Source organism: Lagopus leucura, unplaced genomic scaffold (genome assembly GCF_019238085.1).
Source record: "Lagopus leucura isolate 7727_CA_CO unplaced genomic scaffold, USGS_WTPT01 Super-Scaffold_702, whole genome shotgun sequence".
Lineage (NCBI taxonomy): Eukaryota > Metazoa > Chordata > Aves > Galliformes > Phasianidae > Lagopus > Lagopus leucura.
In genome coordinates, this window is record NW_024962254.1 from 7,512,203 (window position 1) to 7,539,027 (window position 26,825).

General features: G+C 41.2%; 1 protein-coding gene across 1 annotated transcript in view; it reads left to right on the forward strand.

Moving 5' to 3' along the window:
* The window catches only part of FAT3 (FAT atypical cadherin 3), a 361,473-nt gene that overhangs the window by 234,190 nt on the left and 100,458 nt on the right, over positions 1–26,825 (forward strand). The window contains exons 5-7 of the mRNA XM_042862629.1: positions 20,893–21,207; positions 23,568–23,778; positions 24,196–24,264. Of these exons, the coding sequence (XP_042718563.1) occupies positions 20,893–21,207; positions 23,568–23,778; positions 24,196–24,264 (595 nt within the window). The remainder of the gene's footprint in view (positions 1–20,892; positions 21,208–23,567; positions 23,779–24,195; positions 24,265–26,825) is intronic.

Sequence of the window (26,825 nt, forward strand, 5' to 3'; positions counted from 1 at the left end):
CTTGTTTTGCTTTAGAGCCTATTCATTTAGGCTGTGCCCTTCACTGCTGGTGATGCCTGAAGCAAGGAGTCCTTTGTGTGAAGTTGGCGTGTTTTCCGAAGCGCACGGGCAGCAGTATGGCAATATGCTCGTGTGTATTTTTCACAGCAGAATTACAAAAGCTGAAGTTCATTGGGTTTATGTAGCTGAATAGTGCTCTACAGAACACTGATTGCTTAAACTCTGGATTACGAATCTGTGAGCATTTGTTTCATGGATCTTTAACATTGCCCACATTTGGCAGAGAAAGCTGCATTTTTTCTTGGTGACATGCTGGTAATGGGGTAAAAATGAGGCAGTGTGTCTGATTGAACATTTTGTCTGAGTTTTTAATGGCTCCAAAGGCACATGCCTCTCCGTTTTAACACTGAAGCTTATCAGATGATGCAAGGGAAGTCAGAAGTGTAGGTAAACAGCCTCTTATTCCAGCTCCACTTTAAAAATGGCTAGTTAAAGCTTTGCTAATGTTGGTGCTTGGGAGAAATGAGAACTGCTTCGTTTATTATTATTTCAAGGATGTCTGAAAGGATTTGTAGAGGAACAGTTGGTGTAAAGGGAAAACTTTATACAGAGACAATGAAAGCTGTGTCATGATGTAGAAAAGAGGAGAGGAGAGGAGAGGAGAGGAGAGGAGAGGAGAGGAGAGGAGAGGAGAAGAAAAAGAAGAAAAGGAAGTAATGAAACAGTTCTAAAAACAGCAAAGGAGAGCTCATCTCGTCCCAGCAGGTTTATGAGCAGAGGATGCTGTCTCAGAGGCTCTGCTGGTTCTGGCCCAGCTCAGTGTTCCTAGCACAGGACACAGTCTGGGCTCACTCACCCCATGCTGCTGATCCCATCCCACACTGTTCCTCAGGAGCTGTCTGTGCACCAGCCTTCTAGAAATGCACGTACTGCTCTCACCCCCCTTCACTCTCCTCCCGCTTAGTAGTATTTTTTCTTCCGTCAAGTTGCTATTTTCAGAAGTAGCCAACAACTTTCCAAAGGCAGGAGGTGACCCGAGGTTAAAACTCTCTTTCAGAGACAGATTTGCATATGACATTGCACTCTGCTTCTAATGTGTACTCATGCATAAAGTCTTATGCAGCAAAACACAGGGAGAGTCCTGGTGTGATTCATCTGTCTGCACTGATAAGTGGTCTCCCTGCACAGACTATCGTCTCTAGCTAATGGGATCCAATAAGATGAAGAATCATCAAGAGCATCACTGAAAATGTTACTTGCTTAGTGGCCCCTGTGCAAGAGATATGAACAGGAATGTTAAACTGCAAAATAATTAAGGGATGGCGTTTTTACAGATTCTTCTCTTTTCCTTGACTATTGCAAGTTTAAATAGCTCCCAGATGTCCTTTTATTTTAGATAGTGACTTGAGAAGTAACACAGATGACAAAGCCTAAGCATTGGAAAGACTGTGTTTTTCTTCATGCGTGTGGAATTTTAATTCCGCTTTGTTATTAAATAAGAAAAGAAAAACCTCCATAAAATTATTACAGTAGGGTAAAATAAGTCTGAATTTAAAAAAAAAAAAAAACTATTTAAATCTCTCCCATGTGAAATTTAGATTGCCAATAGGAAATGTGCACACAGGTCTGATGACATAATATATATCAAAGGGAAGGGGCAGGAATGGGTCTCTATATATCAATAGCTGTGACCCTCAGTTCATCTCAGTTACTGAATGAAATACAAATGGCCTTGAGAGGCTGGATGCGCTAAGAATGGCTGTGACATTTCCACACAATTTGTAGACTTTTAAGTCACTCCTGAGGACGCTTTGTTTGCTCTTGGCCTTGTGCTTATGGTTGATTTCAGTCTTTATTTTTCTAAGATACCGTTCATCTGACTCCTTTAGTTCCCTCAAGATTAGGTTGTTTGTCTTACAAATGTTCCGCACATGCTGTCACAAGGATGATGCAAAGGATAACCATACCACAGGCAGTTCAATCTGACCACTGATCACTTATATCCAAGTATCAGATTCTGGCCTTGGAGAGTGCTTAAAGCGGCTAATGATAATCTGGTGCCGTACTGAAGTTCTTACATGGCATCTCACACTGGTTTGTCTATTCCATTGATTCAGGATACTGATAGTAATGAAGAAAAGCAATCTTCTTTTCTATGTTCAATGAACTTCCTAAATCAAAGGTCTTCGTAACTTTATATGCAAAACTTTGTTTTATCTTAGGAATGTTTGACAGTTATGGCAATGAGTCAAATATTTATAGAGCTTTTATAGATGTATTGTAAGCTTGCATTAACTTGTTTGGTTATTAAAATAAAGAAGCACAGCTCATTTATTATTTAGTCACTCCTCAGCTCTTGGAACAGATTTGATTTTTCCCCCAGTTTGTCAATAGATTCTTCATCTGCAGTGGAATACTGCCCTGGGCATATCTTCCACAAAATAATGTTCTGCTGCACAGCAAGTCTGGCTAGAAATGGGATGGAAACTATTATAATAGAGCAAAATAAATATGAATTTAAAAAAAAAAAAAAAAGAATTTAAATCCCTAATTTCCTAATTTCCCCTAATCCCTAATTTCCTAACCACACAAGTTTAGCCATTTAGATGAAAAGTTACAGGTTGATCCAGAGCATCATTTATGTTGGAAAAGACCATTAAGATGACCCAGCCCAACCATCAACCTACCCCAACCATGCCCACTCACCACGTCCCTCGCTGCCACATCTGCCCTTCTCTTGAAACCTCCCAGGATGGTGACTGTACCACCTCCCTGGGCAGCCTGTGCCAGTGTATCATCACTCATTCCAGAAATAAGTTTTTCCTAAAACCCAATCTGAAGAAAATCCAGTATGAAGATATAGATGATTCTGCACGTACTAATTCAGGTTCATAGATGCATATCGAGATCAGTGATGTCGAGGGGCAGTGCTTCAGTTCACACACTGCTGTCTAACACAGGTGCTGTGCCTCATTAGAAAAATCTCATTTCTGATTGCCCAGAGCTTTGCCTTAGTTACCAATGATTTGCATGTATCTGGAGTTGGCAGAGGGGAGGGAGCTTGTTTTACAGATTTCATGAATCACTGACCTGAACTGTTGGGTCATGAAATGAAGAAATGAAAATCCATAAAGCATAGCGCTGTCAGCTTTTTCGTGCAGGGCATCAAATGCTCATCTGGGATTTTCTGTGGACCCACAGCAATCCAGCAGCAGGTCTCAGCTTTAAGCCCTTCATCACGTGCATACATGGAAGCAGATACTCAGCCTGTAGGGTTCTTGTGCTGCCTTATCAGGCGTTCCCCACCTCATTCAACAGCATTATAGAAAAGGTGGAATTGTGCCAGAGAGCAAATCCAGCCTGCAGGCTGCCACCCTGCTAGGTCCTGAGCATCAGCATTTTCTGAACCCTCTGGACCTAATTAAAACCTCACCAGACTTAGCATCATGCAGCTGTGAAGCCAAATAGTACAAGAAAGTGACCTTTTGGATTATTAGTATTATGTTAAGGTATCTATGATGTCAGTGCAGGGAGGGGAAAGTCTTATTCATTATCCTGGGGGCTCCGTGGTTTCTCTTGCTCAGTAAGTAGAGCCCTTAGTCTGGTTTTAGAAGCACTGACTTTCTTGAAATTCGTAGAATCATGGAATGACTTAGGTTGGAAATGACCTGAAAGCCCATCCAGTTCCAATTCCTGCCATGGGCTGGATGCCCCCACCAGCCCAGGTTGCCCAGGGCCCATCCAGTCTTGAGCACCTTCAGGGACGGGGCACCACAGCTCTCTGGGCAGCAGTGCCAGAGCCTCACTCTCCTCTCAGTAAAGAACTTCTTCCTAACATCTAACCTAAATTTCCCCTCTTTTAGCTTAAAGCCATTCACCCTTGTCCTGTAACTAATAGACCATGTAAAAATCAGTCCCCCTCCTGCTTGTAAGCTCCCTCCAACTACTGGAGGTTATCCCTGGCAGTACCCAGAATGAAGGAGTTAAGCATTGGCACCCATGGCTGCATTTCCCCAGGTTTGTCTGAAAATGGGTGAGTTAACACATGAGAGAAAAGCAATTTAAAGTACACCCAACACCTGTTCTTTCTGCTCTGTTTGCAGAACTATGAGATGGCAGAGCATTAGATCAATGTAAATGGGATGGAAAAGTATTATTAAAACAGCAAACATTATTGTGTGGTTTGAAAATTAGGTCTGCAGCCATGTGTTAAATGCTGTTGAAACAGAGAGGGATATATTAATGGTCTTCCCATATTATAAATCATTCCTTGTGCTAAGGTTGTGTAGGCAAATTCTGTGGCTAATCTACACCCAGTTCTTTTCTGGCAGGATTTAGGATTTTGGTCTAATGCTGCTTTCCTGCTGATGGATTAGCTCAGAGATTAGCTCAGGATTTTTCCTCTTTGTATGTTTCTTAAGATCTGTAGCGTTCTTTTTATGGGATGGAGCCCACCTACCAGTCACAAATTGGTTGGATGTGCCCTTTCAGGATGTCTGTAGGCCAGGCTCTGTGCTTGTGAGATAGAGAGTCATTGTGAAGGGCGCACTGCTTTGCTAAATTTCACCTTTGTGCGATGAATGCACCAATGTTTTAATCTTCTGCAGGAGCAGCAGGAACTCTTTCACATGATTTGAATCTATTTTAGATGTGCAGAGTCTGTACGCTTTCTGAAGCATGTCTGCTTTAGCTCTGCATCATGTGTTCTGGAGCATTTGCAACACTTATCAGCTGCCAGACTGTTAATTTATGTCTGTAAGTGTGAGCACACACATATGCACACACACACACATTTTGAGGAGCTCTCAGTTTCCTGCCTCTCAGGCTAAGACAGCTGAGTACTGGGTTTAAAGCAAGAAGGCATCTTCTTTTCCCATCAGCAACACATTGCATCTGTACTAAAATCCCTTCTGGGCTTAGAAAATCCTTAAATATCTCTTAATTTATCCAGCATTTAGAAATGTTCCCTTCCACAATTTTGCATCCATTCATCCCTTCTTCTCAGATGATCAGTACTCAGCTGCTCAGAATTCACGCTTGTTATCTCTACAAAAAGGTAATTCTGGGATATTTTCACATCTCTCCAATCTGTCCTATGTTTTCAGGGATGCTTCACTTCCTGCCACCCTCCACACGCACAAAACCCAGCACCCTGTGGTACGGCCTGTAGGGATCCTGGCACCAAGTCTCCAGTTCCTTTGATATGCTTGGATAGTGGCATGTTTTGGGGCATGTTCTTTGATCACAGCCTGTCACAATATCCATGGGGTCTGACTGCAGGTGGTTCCTAAGACGCCCTCAGCCTGATCTGATCATTTTCACTTCTGCGCCCTTTGATTTCCAGGCATCCCCTTGCAAAAGTTGGTCCCTTCCAACTCTATCAATTCTATGATTCTATAACGGAAAAAATAGAATATCTCTTTCCTTTTGCAAGTTCTGTTATATTTTACAGTCTTCCCATGATCCTTTTTTCTCCATCATGGAAAAAACCCTGCTCTTATCAGGGTCTCATAATTTCCAGTGTTGGTGATACCCTGACAGGTATTCATGGCCCAAAATCTGCCCCAGGAAGTGTACTTGATGAGAACCTCTTTCAATCACATCTTGAACACGCTGCCATTTTCTTTGAGTTTTGTCATATACAATCAGAATGGTTTCAGTTGGAAGGGACCTTTAAAGGCCATCCAGTCCAACTCCCCCCAGTGAACAGGGACACCTGCAGATCTGTCAGGTGCTCAGAGCCCCTTCCTCAAGTGTCTCCAAGGATGGGGATTCACTGCATCCCTTACAGTTTTCTCACCACAGCCTGTAATGTCTTTTGACATTCTATACTTCACCAACTCTTCTGTTTTCCCAGATTACCACTTTGTCCCTTTCCCACATCATCCTCCAGCACTGAGCTAGAGCAAAAAGATACACAAAAAGGGTGAAAAAAATACCATGCAAAAATATGCAGAATGTATTTACTTTTTTTTATTTTGAAAATAATTTCTTAAGGCAAAAGTACATTATTGTGTGATGTGTGATGAAATAAGATTGGAATATTTAGCATAATTTGTAATGTGACACAAATTAATGTATTTACTAGACACCTAGAGATAAGAAAACATCTAATCAGGTTGAGCATCAGTTTAATAAGCATATTTGACACCTTCTTTCTCCCTAAATATATTACCATGGAACACAAGAATCCTAATGCTTTTCTTATCTGAGTGCAGCTTGATAATAATCAGAGACCAAACAATTCTTTTACTTTTTACAAAGATATGATTTAAAAACAAATTTACTGAGGCCCTGAAGCATCAAGTGCTATGAAATCTGCCCTCAAAAGCGGTAATTTTCTTTTCCCAGCCTAACAAATTTAAGTTGTCAGGAAACAGATTAATCTCCTCATTCTGAAATGTAATATTGCTGTTTGCTAATCTCATGATACAGAGATGTTGAAAATGTTATCATAGCAGCTCTAGAGTATTTTATGTTTTGGCAAAAAATAATGCTTTCTTTGGCAAGGAATGTTCTAAATATTCAAAAGCAAGGACTAGCGTAGATAATTGAGAGCAAAAATGTCAGAATCAAAATAATGAATTATTTTTTCTCACATTCCCTGGGAAAGTAAAAGATATAAATATTGCTAATAGTGGTCTGTCAATTTATGGTTTCAACTAGCATGTTATCTTTAATCAAGCTACCAAAAAAGATCTTAATACTTTCTGCCATAGACTCACATATATTTGTTTTTCCCTATGGATCTTGTTCCCTTCCACTACCATTCCAGAAAATGTTTAAGGCGTTGTATGAATAAAAATGTGTTCTTAACCTCCAAGGCCAAACAGATACTTTGAAGACTTAATTGAAAAAAAGCATGGAGATTTTAAACTTGTCATCTTCTACAGGCATTTGTTTGTTTAGTTTGGTTGGTTTCGTTTTTTAGCCATGACAACAGTTTTAAAAAAATACTGGAAAAGAAATATCCAGAAAGCCCTGAGTCGTAGACAACCCAATTTATCTCAGCACAGACCATGTCTTGGTATGAGACAGAGCAGTGTCATGGTGGTTTGGCCTCTCAGCTGAGTGAGAAACAGAAGGCAACAGGATACGTGTTGATTAGTAAGATAAGGGGCTAATTGCCTTACTCCTAAAAGAAATTCACAGCATATAGCTGAAGGAATGAAAATATTAATTGACATAGGAGGTTTGCTTGCATATTGTCCTGTTCTCACCTTTATGTTCAAATGGACCTGCCCAAACTCCCTCTGTGTGCTGCAGCTTTGGACATGCGTCTGTGCAAGAAACTCGACTACTGAAGCCCAGCTCTTGTCCTTTTTGTGCTGGCATTTACCAAGCACCTCTTCAGGTCAGGATATTTCAGTATTTTTTTGCAAGCCTGACTGAAGCCATAATTCAAGCATCTTGTCCAGGGAGTGGCATTTTAATATTTGCTTTAAGTGTCTTCTCTCCAGGCACTTAATTCTAATATCCCACTGCCTGTGAAGGTATCAATTCAAAGCTGTGCCTTTTTTAGTAAGAAGCAGTCTGATGTGTACAGAGGATTTTGTGTTTTCTGCAGCCGTCAGAACCCAACTTTTCTCCAGCTGCTGAGCTCCCAGAACCCCCCCCTCTGCTGCAGCATGGTGCTCAGCATGACGCTGTCATTCGCCCTGCTTCTTGACAGAGCAAATTATCCTGCTCGGAGCTGTGGGCTGTTTTCATCAGTTCTTGCAGGGCTAATTTGTGTCCCTTCATCTGCTCCTCTCTGCAGCATGAACTCAGATCTACCTCTGAGCTCTTCAACTTGAGACCCCCTGGATCCTCCTGGGTGCCTGAACAGTAGCAGCTCAATCAATTATATATTCATGCTCTATTTTTTAAAGGTTCTTCACACACACAGATTCACCAGGCTCATGCAGCAAAACAGGAACTGCATCTTAAACTTCTCTTGATTGACAAACTGCCTTTGCCCCAGTGACCCTGTAAATAAGATCTGGATATTTTGTCAGATCAGTATTCTGTGGATTAAACTCTCTTAATCTCCCACTTCTAACACTAGAAAGAGCTACAGAGAACAAGCACTGTGTCTGCATATTTACTATACAGTTCCTTAAAGGAAGCAGCAGTGGTACGGATGGCGTTGGCCATGGCTCCACAGCATGAGCATGTCATGACCCCAGCATCTCAACATCAGGATTTGTGCCTGCCTCTGATACATCCAATCTCCCCTTGCTGAGGTATCACGCCTCCAGTGCTGAGGCTGACGGGATACACTTGTGCTGTTCAGGCTCACCATAAATCAGGAGCTTTCTCACGGCTATTTCCAGCCAACTGCCTGGCCCATTTAACACCCCCTGAGACCATCTCAAAAGCAAAGCGGCTCCTGAAACTTTTCTTTTTCAATCTCTTCTGCTGCAAACCAACAAAGCAACTCATTAGAGGGACTCCTGCTTCCCTCCCTTCTCTCCCTTCACACAGTGAGGGCTAATTGGAGGCCCATAACATGTATCAACGAAAATTCTCGCTTTTCTCCCGTGTATCATTGGCCTTGCATTCATTACCAACTTGGGCATGTTGTCTCACGCCGTGTTTTATTCTCCCCCAGATTACATTATTGGCAGGGCAGTCTCACAAAGGTTAATAGTGTTACTGGGTTCTCTTTTGGTCTGACGTTCTTGCTCATCACTCTAAATCCACTCATTTTACCAGCAGCCTTGGACATCCCTACTGAGGTTAATTGCATGCTGCTTACCACTGCCTTCAGCTCCACCTCTATAAATTGGAACTTATTGTAGGTGATTTACCTGCTCCTAGCTTTAATTTCACAACCAGGATAAGGCTGTTTGGGTTGATATATCCATATTCTACTGCACAATTTGACATCTGCAATCCAATCATCAGTCACCTTGGCCTTTCGGTTCATCTATCTTCCCATTACCACACCATGTGAATACTCTGTATATAGACTTGATGGGAAAATAAACAGTAAATTATGAGTCTAAATTTAAGAGTTATGGTGATTCCATAAGCCACGGAAGGAAAAGTACAGTGCTTCATGTAGTTGCTGGAGTCCTGGGTTGAAATTGCTGCTTTGGCTTTAGAATGTCCCAGGGTACTGAAATCAAGCAAACTATCTTTTGAGGACCTGGATGTCCACACAGTAAGACCACGAACCTTAAGGGCTATGCATGGTAAGGTCTTGATATTAAGTTCTTATATAAATGGCTGCCATCAGTAGGAAACAGTGAGTTTATATTAATCTTTTTTGATTAAACATTTCCCTTTCCCAGGCAGAAAATACACTGCCTACGGTCTGCTCACATTCCACTGACCCTTTGCACAGCAGTGAATGCCATCCTGTGGCTGCAAAAATCAAATGCATGTCAAAGATGAATGCTGCAGAAGAATAGAAGCGCTAAGAATATTCAAAAACTTGTGTTATTTTAAAATTCCTCCCGCATTGCGGGAGGAGAATGTCATCTTTTTATTATTCAGACACACAAAGATCCCTCTCCAGGACTCCAGGCAACTGTATAATTAATTAATTATAACAGTATTAATTGATTAATTAATATTAATAACCTGAACATTTCTAATGGGTTCTGAGTGTTACTCAGGGAAATTCAGTTTTCTGGCCAAGATTTTTTTTTTTTTTTTTTTTTTTTTTGCAATGCATTTGGAATATTAAAAGTGGGGGACAGTTTCGTGTTGTATCTTAACCCTTACGATAACCCTGTTCTCATACTCACACCCATTTAGCTATCAGTACTGTCTCTAGATGTTCTGAAAATTATTCGTATACATTGCTCTTTGAAAGATCATTAGTTATACATGTAACCAACAGGAAAAATCATGTTAAAAGAATGATGTATGGCATCACTGTTTCTTAGAACAAAATCTGTTTTGGTGTAAAAGTAGGATCCTTCCTGGTGAATTACAATGCATGTTGTGCTGCTGCAGCAGTACACCTCTTCTCTTACCCTTCAGCTGAAGGCAAACAACTTCCAGCTATTTATTTGTTATGCAGCTGGAGACAAGGGCTGGGCAAAAGCTGAATGAGAAAACAAGTTCAGCTGAAATTGTTGCACTTCAAGTGAAACCTTGTTCTCACCAAAGCCAATGGGAAAATACCTACTGACTTAAGTCAGAAGATTCCACAGCTGGATGGGTCCTTTACCAAGCAGGTATTTGTGATTCTGAAGAGAAGGCTCTGAGCAGACCTCATTATGACCTTCCAGTATTTAAAGGGAGATTATAAGCAGGAGGGAATCAACTTTTGACATGGGTAGACACTGACAGGACAAGGAGAAATGGTTTTAAGCTAGAGAGATTTAGATGAAACTCAGAGACCTAACGCACCCATCAGGGAAGATGCTGATGAGTCTCATCTTTATCAGTGGAACAGTTAAGTGAATTTCAGTTTCACATCTTCTGTCTCCAAGTATAGGCACTGAACTTGTTTTCCAGGCTGAGTTTTTAAAGTAAGAAATTAAACATGAAAGAAGTAAAAAGGTACTCCATCAATACAAGTTCTGCTCCGAAGTCGGCGTCTGAATTTCCCCCCTGCGCACAGTGCCATGATCATTCTCAACCAGCTTGTAGAATTGACCCTCCATCAACATAAACTGGATAGTAGATATTTATAGACACTTTGGAGACAAGTGGAGATTAAGATAATAAAGCTTGTCTTTGTTTCCTATTAGATGAAACTGTGATTAAATATGGCCCAATTAATGCTTGTTATCTGTCTAAAATGAATTTGTCACAGGAAGTTGTGGAGTAGACATCAAGAAGTCAAGTGGAATTTTTATTGCTAAAATCAAAGCAAAGATAAGTTTACTTTAACCTGGTCTGACAAAAACAAGATGAAACTATCATTAATAAACTGTCATCTAAGTTGATTAAAACTTTCCTTTGTACTTCACTGTTAATCAAAGAAACTTACAGCAATTAACTTGAATATCAACAGAAAAAAATCTTTAATTTTTTCCCGTTTAGATCAATGAACAAGGTCACAACTGTCTTCCTCGGTGATAGTTCACTAAAGCCATTGAAATTTCTGAGATACAAAAAGTTCATTTTGCCTTTTACAAGTTCAAAATGTATCCCCAGAATCAAAAATTGGAAATGAACTATGCCCCTTGAGGGTCTGATATTAAATACTTTCTATCTGGGTAAGAAAACCATTTTTTATTAATCGGTTCTTTTACTGATAAGTTTTATTTTGAACATAAAACTTTAGAAGCTTCCTTTCTACATGGAAAAATATAAAATGCATATAAACGTCAGAGACTCATCATGCTATCGGCTGTAAAACTCTCTTTGAGGTGTTCTATGCAGGATTTTCCCAGCACATGTGTATGGATTGAGAGCATTCATTATTTCTTGTTTGTTGTGGAAAACTAGAGTGAGCTGGAAATTGAATGTGTTCTGCAATTACTGATGGGATGCAGTGCCTGGTTCTGGCCTTGCCTGCTTTGATATTGATCAAAGGCTTCTTGATAAGCAATGAATTTTGTAGTGAGGTTTGGAATGGGGAGGTGAGTAAGAGGCTATGTGTACTGAAACAGCAGAATTCATCACCAAACTATAGCTGCACGTTGCGTTTTTCTTCAGTGGCCAAAACGTTCTCTGGAATTTCCCCCCTCCTGCCATTCATCGCCTCGCTCTGCTCCCTTGCTGCCACCCCAGCACAAGTTAACCATCTGCCTTTGGGGGGATTTTGTTTGCTTTCAGCAGTGCATTTTAAGCCCTGATTATTTTCAGTAATCCTGTTTGTAGCACAGATGCACAAACAGCGCATTGACGGGTAAAGGTGGCTACAGATCATTGACAAGGGAAGAGCAAATGGTTGGAGGAGGAGCTGGAGATGGGGCTGGATGGATCTTCATCTGCCTTTCTGACAGGGACAAGGCGATGTCATCCTCCGGGAACACGACCAAAGGCTGTTTGTTAGAGCAATTAAAAAAAAAAAAAAAGCAAAAAAAAAAGTGCTATCTTTCCTTCAAAAATACATGGTTCTGCTTCATACAGCGACATCGAATTTGGATGCCTTGTACCTACAGCATGCATCTATCATCTGATTTGTGGCTGAATACATGTATTACCTACTAAATAATAGCAAGACTAGTTCAGGACTGTTGCAGAGCCTTACCTAAGGGGGTTTCATCCAACATCAGAAGTCACTGGCTGTTGGCATGTCTAAAATTGTTTATGTTTGGATACTATAATTCAGAAGAGAAGACAATATTTCCTTTTCGTATGGAAAGTTTTCTTTGAAGTTACTACTCTGTTGTACCAGGAGCTGCATGCCATGTAATATCTCTAAAGATATTTTAGCAAGAGCAGGGGAAGCTCCTTCATATTATGTCATAATTCATAGTTACAAAGTTCATAGAATGGCCTGGGTTGAAAAGGATCATAATGATCCCCTAGTTTCAACCCCCCTGCTATGTGCAGGGTCACCAGCCACCAGACCAGGCTGCCCAGAGCCACATCCAGCCTGGCCTTGAATGCCTGCAGGCATGGGGCATCCACAGCCTCCTTGGGCAGCCTGTTCCAGTGTGTCACCACCCTCTGTGTGAAAAACTTCTTCCTAATATCTAACCTAAACCTCCCCTCATGTCTTGGAGTAAACGGAACAGCATGTATCATGTTACCACGAGGCTACTGATTTATTGCAGAATAGACAGAGGGGTATTGCCACAAAATAAATCATCTGTATTTGAGAGTTTCTACTAAAAAAGTTGCTCAGCTTTAATTTCTCATCACTTTGAATATCTGCAGACCTATACTGTAAACCAGTACAACAGCACACCAGAGCAGGGATGTGAAGTATAATTTGTTTTGCTGCCTGATTAATAAACTCTACAATGACTATAACTTGATTAGATTCTAGAAATATATTAGCATGTATTTTTGCATACAGCTTTTCTGCTTATAGTTGAAACAGAAAATAAATGACTAATAGTTATAGGAAAAATTCTTGGAAGCACTGCTAAAATCTTGTGTCTTTATTAATATCCAAAATTATTTTCTTGCTAGTATTTAATTAAACTCAGTTCAGCTCCTGCTTATAGTAGAGATTAGAATCGAGTGAGTTCTGTGGATGGAAAATAGTAAGTAGTTGAATATTTGAGAAGAAGGGAGTGCAGTGAGCTTCAAAGTTGATACGTACCTCTTCTGATGCACAGGAACGGAGAGCTGCTGCATTACCTGAGTGCTGAGATAAGATTTTTGGAGAAGGGCATTATCTGTAGAGGTAAATATGGTATGGGTGAACAGTCTCACATATCAATATTTGATCACAAGTGTTTCTCACCATGAGAGAAGCAAAATCCACAAATGGCTGAAGTAGATATTCAGGTATTAAGGGAATTAGAATCGACATAGAGATTATTCCTAACATTAAACTGCCTAAGTATCTTAATTTTCAAGCTTGAGTTTATTTAAAGCTGCTTGAAATGAAATATTCTCAGATTTGACTACTCATCATTTTCTGTTCACAAAAGTCTTTGATTCTAATCTTTGCTATCAGCAGGAGCTAAACACCTTCTTCAAAGTTTGCTGTGAAGATCAATACACAACTTTTATCTTCTCTCTTGCTCAGAGGCTGAGGGTAGTTATGCTTCTATTTACTAATAGGTAATTCTAAAGAGGTTCCAAATCCCTGTAAAAATGTTCTTAAGAGACCACATATTGTTCTTTATCTTGTTTGTAAAGTGTCAGTTTGAAGCTGGTTAAACATTCATGCGGCCAGATATTGTAAGAGGACTATTTTTAATGTTTTTTTTTTTCTGCTTTCCAGGTCTTCCTTATTGTATGCTGGGTTATTGTAGCCTTTTCAACAAAGAAATTTTTTATGTACTCAAAAGTTGTGAGGCAGAGGTGGGTGTTCCTCCTGTGACCACCTCAAAGTTGCCAGTCCCATAGATACAAGCTTTGCAAACTGCTTAACATGATATTATACATGCAGTTCCAAGCATCGCTTCAGTTGGTGGTGATATAGCCTACAAGGTCAGGAAAAATCCTAGTTGAGCAATGCCTTTTCTTACTGTAACTGACTATACACTGCTGCTATGCAGGAGAGGTGGAGATCATTTAACCCCACGTGTGGAAGGAGGAGGCACATTTTGGGAAGCAGTCGGCTTCGAGTCACTTCCAGGCAACATTTTATCTGTAGTTTGTCATAAACAAAATTAGATGAGATTGGTATTCCTGAGAGCAATAGCTACTGAAAAGGAGAAGAACAGAATCCTATTCTGTGATTGCTTGAAGGAGTTTCTTTTGACATAGAGCAGAATTTCTATTGTGGAAATTGAATGGAGCAATGTCTGGTTCTGCACTTACCCTGGCACCCATCAATTCATGAGTACCTTAAATATGGCTTCATGCACTAAGGTTGCCAATGTAACAAACTTTAAAAGCAATGCCTATGGAAAAAGACTATTTTTCTTTCTGAGAGCCACTGTTGAGAGGTATGCAGATCCTCCTTTGCTACAACTAAAGCTAAAACACAAGCCTTCAGTTTGTTTTCAGAGCTGATAGCTCTTTTATTTTCTAAATTTTCAAAAAGCTCATAGGATAAAGTATGGCACAAAATAAGGAACTCTTTAATTAGGAGTATTTCAGGACTTCTGGATCACTCACTCTGATATTTCATACTGCCAGGTCATTGCTTTCCATTTGTTTACTGCCTACTGGTAACAGTAAATGAGTCTGACAAAAGTTACTATTTGAAGCCTGTAAGACCTCTGTCAGTGCTGTTCTCTAATATTTAGGTTTGCAGATACTGTAGGGAGCATTTAACTCCAGATGAAAAAGCCAGCCTTCCTTCCTTCCTGACTTTTGGCAGTACCACGTTGAAATTGCCTGATGTCATTGTTAGTTCTCAAATGGTGTAACAGACCATTATGCATCGTTTTCTAGCTTGGATGTGGCTGGGAGCCATTGACTTTCCTAATCAGCCACCTAGAGTGCCTGTGTCAGTGACAATCTGTATTTCAGAAGTACTCTAAATTATTTATTTCTCCTACTTGGCCAGAGCGAATCTATTAATTTTTTATGATTGAAAATGAGAGTTCCTCTTATTAACACATTGTAAAGGAAATCAAAAAAGATGGATCATATCAATATGATTGACACTCTTTCCTACAAAAAGTGTTTAAATAATTTGTCTTTTGGGACAGCACTAAGTTGTGTAAGGGTAAGTGAAATAAATAGCTGTCTGCTTCTTTTCCAAAGCTGCCAAATAAAGAATTAAAAAAGAACAACATCTAGTTTGCTGCATCTAAATCTTGTTTATGCATTGGACTAAAAAAGATTCTTGCGTAACTTGTATTTTTTTCTCCCCTATTCTGTATGTCTTTGAGCCAGGCCGCTTTCACTTTGCGCCAGTGATCCAACATGTAGTTCAGTAATGCAATGTATTTCAATAAAAAATTCCTTGTATGAATTTAGCTGCAATCTTAGTGTGTCTCTGAAGTAGGCATAGATAGTAATTCAGTGTATTTGACTTTAAAGTTCCATTCATCCTTCAAGGAGCTCTGCTTTATAATCCTTTATTTCTGTTACTTGGGCTGAATTCCAGGGGCTCTTACAATAGGTATTGCAGCTCGTTTTCGCATTGGCAGAAGAAACAAACCCATTAGTCACTAACAGCAGGGGTATGCCTCCGCTCTCAGGCTCCCTTTGATCATTTTTTTCTGTCTGAGTAACTCAACCAGATTCTCCTTTCTAAAGTTTTATGAAGCAAAATTGGCCTTGCTGGCTGGGGGAAGGGAGAGCTTTTTACCCGGAAGCCTTGGATGAGATGCAGGCATCCCAGCTCAGCCTTTTTGCATTAAGTAGTATCAACGCGAGGAAAATAAACAAGCAAGTGTGCCATCTTCAGCATTTTGCAATGCTAATGATACTAATGTGACAATTCCTCTTGACCTAAAACTGGGTAGGCTATGTATTTCCTCCTGCCAAGGAGTGATGTGGAAGAAGATTCTTGTTCATCCCGAAGCTTGATAACTTGTATTAAACACCTACTGATTGTCTTGTTAGGTTGTTAAAGGAAAATTCCTGCTAGCTACTCTCCCTGACTGAGTTAGTAATTACCTTGGAAGTCATGAGCTTTTGTTACTGAGATTCAATACTGTACTTTTAAAGTCAGGAAGGTGGTCCTCACAGTTGCATATGTATTCTGAGAAAATGTGAGGGCTAATCCTTCTTCAGTTAAGCGTGACATTCCAATTCCTAGGAGGAGCAACTGTCTCAAAATAACACGGTCAGTGTCACCAGTGTTGAGGCCTGCTAGACCTGCGCTGTGTTTTAGCCAGTAATTTGGCTGAATCTGAGATGTTTGCTCCATGCATTCCCCATGGTCATAAAAACAAGGAGTTTCCATATCCAACATTCCAACTGTTTCACGTTAACACTGTTGACCTTGATTTTCTCTGTGAAAGCTCATTGCTATGGAAGTCTCTTTGTGGTTGATCCGTGGCCTTTGACATAAACATAATTTCATATAAACTTATTTTGGGTAGTTTTAAGGGCTACATACCAAACCTACTGAAATGTATCCAGAAATAGAGATTATCTTACTTGGATTTTGAAGGATCTGTTATTGTATTGAATTTGCAGTACTCTGCATGATGACATCTTTTGTGTTTTGTCCTGGTCCTGAAAGTTGAAGGTGCATTACTGTTGCCCTGCCACAAAATTTCCAGGTAACTAAAACCTGTATGCGTATTGGTTGACATAGTTCAGTAAAGGTGTAAACATTAAAGCCAATGGGGGAATGCAGATTGCCAAAAAAACTGCTCATTTTATGAAGAAAATTTTATGAAGAACTGTCTAGGCTGTGGGAGAACAGCGGTGATGTTTAAGACTTCACTGTGAAAGTGATAAATAAAGTTCATGTTCTTGCTGTCTGAGGCTGTCAGACCCCATTAAACATGTTGCCATACTCCTTTTAAGATATTTCACCCTTGGTAAATGGACCAGCCCTTCATGTGATAGGTCAGGGAGTTAAACCTCAGCTGCTCTCACAGCTGTGTTCCAGCTCAGGGAGGTGATATCTTCTTTTGGGCTGTGTTGACAAGGCAGTAGTAGTAGTAGTAGTATCAAATCAGAAGGGCAGAGGATGCAGCTGATCAACCTCATCTCAGGTTGTACCTGGGCCAGAAGCAGAATGTCTACACCCCAATGTCTATCAGTCAGCATGGCTTGAAGTGTTCAGCATTTAGCAAAGCACATCCAGTCCAAGCAGCAGTTCCTCATCTCCTTCAGGAAAGCTGTCATGCTGGTCCTAGCCATTTCACCACCCCGATGGCTCTGAGGATCGCCTCTTGTGGGGTTTGTGGTGCTCTATAAGCGTTCACTGGGACTGACTTTTCTGTCATTTGTGTGTATCACCTTTCTTTTCCTGTTTTGTTTTGTTTTGTTTTGTTTTCCCACCCTGCCATCTGCAGGTTTCTAAATGAAACCTCACTGGTCCTGAGTTACAGTTTCTCTCCTGGCAAACAGATGCCTTGCACGTCTGCCTTTCCCATTTCCAGAGATACCAGCTGTGAATTAGCTTTTGTGTCTTTGTCCTATAAACGTCCCAACCTCCCTTCCCTCCCTGGTTGCTTTTCACCATGATTTCCAGCTGTTCAAGGATTTTCTGAGATCTCCAGCTGTGTTTGAATTGATATTTTGTTGGTTAGAAGGGCCCTGAAGTGCTGTGTGATGTCTTGATGGAGGCACAGCAGTTGGTTAGGCAACTGCACCACTTCCCCCATTCCCTTACGGCTTGGTTTTGCACTATGCTGCGTTGTCTCAGAACAATTCTGAACAGGCAACGTTTTGTCTTTTTATTAGGGCAGAGCCAGATTTCAGGCCTTCTCTGTTAGTTCCTGTTGATAAAATGGCATTTTGTGTCATTGATTCAGGCTGAGAGAGCTGGGGCTGTTTGGATGGGAAAAGGCTCTGGAGAGACCAAGAGCAGCGTATCAGTATCTAAAGGGGCTGTAAGAAAGAAGGGACAGACTCTTTAGCAGGCTCTGTGGTGAAAGGATAAGGAGAAATGGATTCAAATGAAAACAAAGGAGATTTAGACTGGATATAAGGAAGTTTTTTACACTAAGGGTGGTGAGGCACTGACACAGGTTGCCCAGTGGTAGATTCTCCATCTCTGGAGACACTCAAGGTCAGGCTGGCAGGGCTCTGAGCACCTGATCTAACTGTAATGCAGGGCAGTTGGACTCGGTGGCCTTTAAATTTTCAATTAGCTACCAGCAACTATTTTCAGTGCAATTTTTCTGCTGCAGAAAGGATTTCCCACAAGTTTCAGCTTGCAGGAACAACCCAATGCCTGCACCTATTTGCTGCCACACTACTGTAGTCACACTTTCAGCAGTAACTTAGCAAACTGTGAGATTGTGTGCAGTGATGGCAGGAGGATAACTTAGCTTCTTGAGCAGCATTTTGGGTTAAGCATGTTTTTCGTCACAGTTGCTTGGCTGCTTATACAACTGTACTTTTCAGGGATTGTATTATTGTTACTTTTTGTAAACTTTTTCACCATCTTCCTCTTCCCTTCCCTTCCCTTCCCTTCCCTTCCCTTCCCTTCCCTTCCCTGTATATCCTGGCTAAAAGCCTGAGGGAAATGTTTTTTTACTTAAAAGTTTACTCCTGTTCTGTTCAGACAACAAAAGTTTCTTGATTCACGATTTTCTTTTTTATGCAGTAAGATCATTAGCAGCCTTTTGGGTGCTTTTTGGAGGTGTTTTTTTCCAGTATTTAAATAAAAGTGTCTACTTTTGTTTCTGTGCACTGCAGCCTTGCTGTACTGCCCAGCACCATGGGTTATTTCATCTGTGGAGTCAGCAGAAATCCTGAATGAGGGTTTTCTTTGTTAACCTGCACTTCTGCTACAGGCTCAAGCAATTCTGCCGCAGCAAACCAAAAACAGAGAGGATCAGCCTCAAAAGTGGGGCAAGAGTGTTTAATAGGAGGGGGGAACATCTGGGAGAGGTGGAGCAGAGGGGCTGAGCTCCCAGCTCACCAGGGGAAGGCAGATCTTCAGCCATGTCTGTAGCCCCACAACGATGGAAGACGTCTGCATTGGGGAGCACAGCAAGTGCTGAGAGCAGGCAGCACTCCGGGGGCTCTCCACATGCCCATGCCCACTGCAGGCAGATGGTGTGCTGGTGGCACACAGCATGGGGCTGGTTCCTGACGGCAGACAGCCTTACCATCACCACCCCAAGGACTGCTAATTGCCAGCCCCAACGGCACCTCAGGGGACAGAGGCCGGAGGCCATTATGCAGTGATGGGAGAACAGGCTGCGCTCTACAAATGAGTTATGGGCTGATCTGGGGATTTTATGTTTCTACTCCGTAATGTCATACCACTTATTTTTCTGTAAATAAGGGATTTAAGTCCCTAAGGCTGTCAGTCCACCACTCCCAATGCATCAGTTTTGGCAAGTACAGTTAAAAAGAGGAAATTGCAGAGATCTTTTGCTTTTTTCTTAGAAGATGTTGTGTGTTTCTCTGCTGATGTTAGTACTAAATCAGGGTTACCTTAAGTTTAGATTTCTTGTTGCAAGGCAAGAACAACATCGTGGGCCAGGATTCCCAGAAAATGCTTACTTTGCCTTAGGATTGGACATCGGGACTGTGTTTTTTACACATTAACATTCAAGGAAGAATAAGGCACAGAGCAGTTGACCAGCAACACACCCAATGTGTGGGGATAGATACAAGCCAAGCAACTGGATGGGACACTTTGGCTTGCTGTCACAAAAAATGGTACCGTGGGATTTCTCGTTAGCATACATAGCTGGAAGTGAAATCTGAACTTCTTATGTGCAAACAGAAATAATCTTCTGCTTTATTTCTTTAGGAACTACAGTCAAACTTTTTAGAGAGAAGTTTGAAATTGATTGCTTGCATTTTGAAGGCATATTATTGAAGCTCTTGAGCACTTGTTGGTCTTGGATCCTTTTTTTTTTACAGTGTTTCTAACTGAAAATTATTAGTAATTCTGTTTACATTGCAGCTAAATTACTAATTAACTTTTCTCTCAGAGATTTTATTTGTGTATTTGTGCCAGCACAGTGCACTTTTTAACAATGCAGCAATTTATGTTTTTTTTACCACATGCCTCTCTATGCCCCTTAAAACCATATAAAGGAGTTTTAGAATTAATGAGCTGTCAAATCTCAGGTAATGAATGAAAAGAACCAGCACAAAATCCTGTCATTGTTTAAGAAATCCCAAATAATTAATGGCAAGAAGTGACAGAAGTTCTTCTATAATTTAAGAATAAATCCTTAATTGCATGACTGAAGAAACTTTAAAATATGTCTGCAAAAAAAAGCAGGGATATTGCTTAGTTGCTTAATTGCAGTTCAGTCTTCTTTTGAGTTACATAATTTGCAATTAAAAGATTTCCATTTCTGGGGAATCATTTGGGCCCGGTTTGGAAGGGACCTCAAGGATCATGAATCTCCAACCCCCCTCCACATGCAGGGCCACCAACCTCCACATCTAATACTCAACCAGGCTGCCCAGGGCCCCATCCAGCCTGGCCTGAATACCTCCAGGGATGGGGCATCCACAGCCTCTCTGGTCAGCTGTTCCAGCACCTCACCACTCTGTTGGAATAGGTTCCTCATCCACAACATTCATGTTCTACATTCATCTCAAGAGGAAAAACTTTCACCATTCCATCACAGGTACATTATAATTCTGCACTCAGCATGCCTATAGCTGGCATGTGTTGAATGTTACTTGTCACACAGAAGACCTTGTGAACTACAGGTTAGATTTGGAGAGGGAGGACTGTTTCCTTACGTTTTGCTGCACCAGCTGACAACATTCTGCTTTGCCTTCTCAGAGTAATGCCTTTGCTGCTGCTGTTTACAGGTGACCGTCTCAGATGGAGGCACATCTCCCAAGCAGTCCTCGGTTTGGGTGGTGGTCCAGGTTCTGGATGAGAATGACAACAAACCCCAGTTTCCAGAAAAAGTCTACCAGATCAAGTTGCCAGAGAGGGACCGTAAGAAAAGAGGGGAGCCAATCTACAGAGCTTTCGCTTTTGACAAAGATGAAGGCCCTAATGCAGAAATCTCATACAGCATTGTGGATGGAAATGATGATGGGAAATTTTTTATTGATCCCAAGACAGGGATGGTGTCTTCCAGAAAGCAGTTCACAGCAGGGAGCTATGACATCTTAACGGTAAGCGTGCTTCCATCAACATACAAATCCATGTGTGACTGACTTTAAAAACAGCTGTTGTTGTATGAAGAGTGATACATAACTATTTAATCTATGACTTATGTGTAAGATCTGAATGTATTATAAAATTTCTTATTCATGTAAAACTACAGACAAAAAGTACATTTGGAGATTGCTCAGGCTATTGCACACGCTGAATTATTCTCAGACTGCTCAGAATTAGCTTGCAGATTGTTGGCAGGAGTCATTCCCTCAAATGCACTAAACTGAAGACCAAAAGCTTGTGTTCTGACATGTTGAACTGGGCTGGTAAAGCTACAACTGAATATTCAGATTTTGTGTAGACCCAACTGCTTGTCCTCATGGAAGGATCCTTACATTGTTCATGTCTGGAAGTTTCAGGGAGGAGGAATACTAGGTTCTGTATGAAATAGTGCATTGGGATTTAAGGATGGGAGCAATTTCACTTAAAAGAAATAGTAGTCAAAGCAATTCTCAAGCCATGCAGGCAAGGTCAAAGACAATAAGAAGATGTAGTTGATAATATAAAGAAGTACCAGGCTTGCATGTGCACTCTTTGTCTACAGAAGTAAGCTGAAGTTGTACTTCTGTAGAGAAAGAGTATATATAAAGAGTCCATCAAAACTGTAGAAAATAGGGGACAGAAAGTTGTCAGAGGTTCGCAGTCAGACCACTGTAAAGGAAACAATGTCATTTACAGGTGTATGTTGGGAGACCTTCATAGAGGTGGAAACTATGATAGGAAAATAAAAGCATAGGTATCAAGATATTGAGGGATATTCAGATACTCAGAGGTCAGCACCCATCGGGTGCGTGCTTTTCTCTGTGCAGAGCTGGATGTGTGGGTTGTGGCCCTCTTTGTAATGTAACAGCTGCAGGTCTTCTACCTCAAAGCTCAGCTTCTTTCCCCTGTGGGCATTCCTGAGCAAGCAGGGTGATAAGCATTAGCACCAAGCCCACTTAACACATTTCCACAGAAAGAAATAGGCTATGGTATTTCAGGAAAATATTTCCCATTTTTAACAGGCGTAGTAACAGCATTTTTTATACACCAGCAGTCCCATATAGCCAGAAGCATTTACTTGAGTTTTAAAAGAAAAATCTTTCACACTCTTAGGGCATTGATATTATTCATTGAAGCACCCATTTTGTAACCTACTTTCGGCCTTGTCTTATCCCTCAGTTTGTCACTGGTCATCATCTCGTCTGTGCTGAAACCGTGAAGCATGTCAGGCAAATACCGAGTCTATCCATCTTTCTAGCATACATTGGAATATAAAGGATTAGAACCAAGATGGGCAGTGCTTGCAAACACAACTGAGAAGAGAAAGCAAGGACAATAGATACAGCTATTGTCCTAAAGCTATATCTTTGTTTTGAAAAATGGACAAAAGGATCTGGAGCATATTTGGCTCAGTATTGAAAATATTGATGAAAGTAATAAAAGGAATAGACATAGACCTAATGGAGCACGTCCAGAGGAGGGCCACAAAATTGTCCAAGGGATGGAACGCCTCTCCTATGAGGACAGGAAGAGACAATTGGGGACAGCCCTGGAGAAGGCAGCAAGGTGACCTGATAGCAGCCTTTCAGTATCTGGAGGGGAGTCACAGGAAAGAAGGGGGCAGACTCTCAAGCAGAATCTGTTGTGATAGAACAAGAGGAAGTAGCTTCAAGTTCAAAGAGGGTAGATTTAGGTTAGATACTAGGAAAAAATCTTTTACAGTGAGGGTGGTGAGGCACTGGAACAGGTTGCCTAGAGATGTGGTTGATGCCCCTTCCCTGGAGACTTTCAAGATGGGGCTGGATCAGGCTTTGGGCAACCTGATCCAGCTATGGTGTGCCTGTGCATTGCAGGGGAATTGGACTAGATGGCCTTCAGAGGTCCCTTCCAACTCTAAGGATTCTGTGATTCTATGATTCTAATCTCATCTGCAATACAGACACCAGTTAAAGCATTCAAACGTGGTCTGAGTGAGCATGTGTCATTAAATACATGGCTTAAAACACAAGGGCTTCATTAGCTGCAAGAGGAAACTGGTTGGAAGATGTCATCTTGGAAGGGAGGATCTCTATGTGGAGCGCATGTCCTGAAGGCCTCACATCAGCAGTTCTAAGTCAAAATATTGAAGTTTGAAACCAGACTTTTCAATGAAAAGTCAAAACGTAATTGAAAAAACTTGAGAACTGTGAAATAAGCATTTCTCTCCCTTTTTCTTACTTGAGTTTTACATAAAGGATTGGAAAGGCCATTTTAGGCATCTTCTTGGGATAGAATTAGGTCTGAAGTACCAAGGTGGAGTGCTCAGTCTGAGTCCTGTTTTCTCTACACCCACCAGATAAAAGCAGTGGACAACGGCCGGCCCCAAAAATCTTCGACTGCACGCCTCCATATCGAGTGGATCAAAAAGCCCACGCCCTCACCCGTGCCCCTGACTTTCGATGAACCCTTCTACAACTTCACCGTCATGGAAAGCGACAAAGTGACAGAAATTGTTGGGGTGGTTTCTGTGCAGCCATCCAACATCCCTCTCTGGTTTGACATTGTGGGTAAGTGGGGGAGCGGTGGTGTAGGGGAGAAGCTTGAGAAGCAACGCGTGTGGAGGGGGGGTGTTGAGAGTGAGACAACTAACCGTGAATTGTCCCCCCCCATTTAAAACCATTTTTGTAATGCTGATATGAAAATGCTATTTATACATGGTGTTAACAATAATATTCCTGCTTTTGTTATGACTCCTTAGCTAAGCTGAAAAAAGCGCTGTATGGCTGAATTGTTTTTTTTCAATGTATGTTATTTACTGCAATCTTAATGTTGTCTGTCATTTAAATTCTATTGTCATACTTTGCTAATCTCATTTCTAAATGTATTTATGGTACTTAGACTTGCTGTCCCTCATTTCTCTCTTTCTTCACCTTTTTTTCTGCATTCTGTTCTTTTTTTTCTGCTTCCGACTGCCCTGCTTCAAGGTGGCAAGCATGCTCGAGAGATGTTCTATATTCTACAGACAGCTTGTGGGCAGAACTGTTCAACAGAAGGTACCCTTAGTGCAAACACATTTGCTAAAATACAACTATCCAGGCTGCCTTTTATTTTTGCAAGTTCTATGAGACGATTTATATTACATCTTTCATAAGTGCCTGTGACAGGATGCAATGCGACACATGGATGTGCTGTGTTTCTTTCTATGACAGCTTTTACCGTATTTGTGTCCAATTATTATCATTCTTATTCACGGATTTTCCGCAGTTTATCACAAATAATTAATTCCAACTTTTCACAGTCCAGTGCCATCCATTTAACTGTGAAACAGAATGGGATGCATCGACATATGGGTTACAAATGGAGCCACCAAAAGTTTGTCTTGAATGCGAGCTGAAAAAGAGAAATGTGTTTTGATGTGAGATTTCAACCACAAAATTGCCTCACGTAAAATTGCTCACAGAAACAGGGAGGGAGAAATACACTTAGCAAAGAGGAGGAGAAGCCACAGAAGCAGTGTTATTAAAATCACAGGGAAACGCAGTTAAGGATGTCGCTGCCACAAAAACATGGAATAGAAGTTCTCGCTTGGTTGCAGCGAGGAAACAGGAATCGATAATCCTAAGCATTGCTTCCCTACTTCTGCTAGTTCAGTTATGTCATTTAAAATAACTCATTCGACATCTCCAAAATGAGGCTTTTCCCAACAGCCTTGCAAAGTTGCTGTGGTATTTTAGTATTTGCTGATACTTGTAGGTAATGCCTGTGTGTCTTTGGACGTCAAACACTGCATCTGCTCAAAGTGGTGTTATTTAAATGAAGGGTTATAAAGCAAACACTGTATGAAAGATTAGAGACAAAAGCCTTTGCCACAGACTTAGTGAAAAGGGTGCATCAGCAGTCTCTGTTTACAGGGATTGAGCCCAGCTTCCATTTCTGCACAGCTATTTGCGGATGGGTTTAGCCAACAGGAAGGGCAGGGACCGCAAGAGAAAGGCTCTGTCAGAGTCGTTTTCATCCACCTTTTATTGCCAATTTGTGCAGATGAAAGGCAGAAGCAGCTGCATTTCCTCTTTGAATTTGTATCAAGGTTTCAGGTGCCAACTGCATTAAAATTAAACCCAAAGCTATTATCATGTTGTGGGGCTCCTGCTAGCCTCTGGGGAAGGACAGCATATGTTTCCTACTGTTTCCCTTCCACTCCCTTGGCTATTTCAGTATGCTATGTGCAATTTATTAGCTAATGTTTACATTCCCTTTTTCTTCCTTGCTGACCCCAGCTTTCCTCCCAGGAGAAGTCTGTGTTTATTGACATTATTGACAATTTTTTTCCCATTTGAACCTTTTGCTGCCCTCTACAGCCTTTTGGTCTTTTCCTTAGTGAATTCACCAACTCTCATTAAAATGCTGCCTGTGTTAAGCACCGAGAGAAGCCCCCATTCTTCAGCTGCCTTCTTTTATGTTGTTAGTCTCATTTGCAATCTAGCAACACCTTATAATAACATTTCATGTTTGCCTCCTAAACAGAGATGATGGGGAGGACATTCTTAACTTAAGACCTTTAATTTTGTCCCTGAATGTAACCTTTATGGCGAAAATAGTTCAAAATGGTCTAGAAGATTTTGGCTATTCAGACAATCCTAATGGTTTCTTTACAGCGTCAAGGAGACATTGCTCCCCTAGACTTAATGAGAAGTTGATGACCCCAGCCATCCAGTTCAGTGCTGTTACCATATGGATGTTGTCATTAAATATCACTGCTGTTATTACCAGCAGCATTAGCAACTCCCTATTTCCGCAATAGGAACAGCCAGCAATCCCAGGTATGCAGGAGACTTGGTTGTTCAGGCATACAGGCTGCAAAGACAAAGTCTGTCCTGAGAGGATTACAGACAGCGATGCATGTTTAGGTTATGTTTGCTGCCTTCAATCAGTGTCAGTTTTAAGAGCTCTTCTTGTTCTGCAATACCAGCGTGTAGGAGGAGAGATGTTGATACTTTCCTTTTGGGGGAACGTGAGGAATTTGTCACTGTGAGGGCAGTGAGGCCGTGGCAGAGGCCGCCCAGAGAGCTGTGGTGCCTCATCCCTGGAGGTGCCCCAGGCCAGGCTGGATGGGGCCCTGAGCAGCCTGAGCTGGTAAGTGGTGTCCCTGCCTATTGAGGTCTCTTCCAATCCAAACCATTCTGTGATTCTTTGATTCTGATACTGATGTCTAGTGCCCAAAAGTCCCATGAAAGGTGTAGGTTAGTTGTGGAAAATGGAAAGCTGTTCAGGACTGCTGATGCAACAGAGGATTTTAGCGCTGCTGTCAAACCTAGACTTGATCCTGCTACATCTGGTGTTTTGTGATTTTGGACCTCTGTGCACAGTTCACAGTAATGTCAACAGAAGCCATGAAGGCTTATCTAGAGGCATGATTTAATATAGAGTTTGCAGGTTGACCTTTATTTTTATGACCTTTTCAAACTAAATGGGCATTGGAATTTGAGAGGACCTTTTTTATAATGCATAATATACACTTTCTTTGAGCTCAAGAGGAAAGGGAGCCTGAAGATTAGGTTTTCTAGGATTCTGTCTGCCTAACTTCAGCATGTTGCACCTAAAGTGTATGCTCCTA